Raw genomic sequence first — 458 nt, 5'->3', positions numbered from 1 at the left:
GCGCCGCGTTCGTCACGGTCTTGCGGATTCTGAAGCGGGCCGCCTTAAAGATGCGGCCGTAAAGCACCAGCATGAGGAGAAGCGGTATGTAGAAGGCGCCGAAGGTGGAGTAGATGGTGTATCCGTGGTCCTTGCTGATAGTGCAGGCGTCAGGGTCCGAGCGGTCCTCGGGCGTCCTCCAGCCTAGCATGGGCGGGATAGATATCAAGAAGCCGATGAGCCAGGTCAGGCTGATAAGCACGGCGGCGCGTCGGGGAGTCCGCTTGTTGACATAGTCGATGGGGTCTGTGATGGCCCAGTACCTGTCCAAGGCGATGGCGCACAGGTGCAGAATGGAAGAGGTGCAGCACAGCACGTCAAGCGAGATGAAGATGTCGCAGGTGACTTGCCCCAGCGTCCACTTGTTCAGCACCTGGTAGAGGGCCGCCATGGGCAGCACCAGCACGGACACCATGAGG

General features: G+C 60.7%; 1 protein-coding gene across 1 annotated transcript in view; it reads right to left on the bottom strand.

Moving 5' to 3' along the window:
• HTR1A (5-hydroxytryptamine (serotonin) receptor 1A, G protein-coupled) overlaps nt 1–458 on the bottom strand; it is a 1,455-nt gene that overhangs the window by 610 nt on the left and 387 nt on the right. The window contains exon 2 of the mRNA XM_010137362.1: nt 3–458. This exon is cut by the window's right edge and continues 33 nt beyond it. Coding sequence (XP_010135664.1) covers nt 3–458 — 456 coding nt within the window. The remainder of the gene's footprint in view (nt 1–2) is intronic.

This window comes from Buceros rhinoceros, unplaced genomic scaffold (genome assembly GCF_000710305.1).
Source record: "Buceros rhinoceros silvestris isolate BGI_N320 unplaced genomic scaffold, ASM71030v1 scaffold37515, whole genome shotgun sequence".
Lineage (NCBI taxonomy): Eukaryota > Metazoa > Chordata > Aves > Bucerotiformes > Bucerotidae > Buceros > Buceros rhinoceros.
This window is presented reverse-complemented; position numbering and strand designations above follow the sequence as displayed.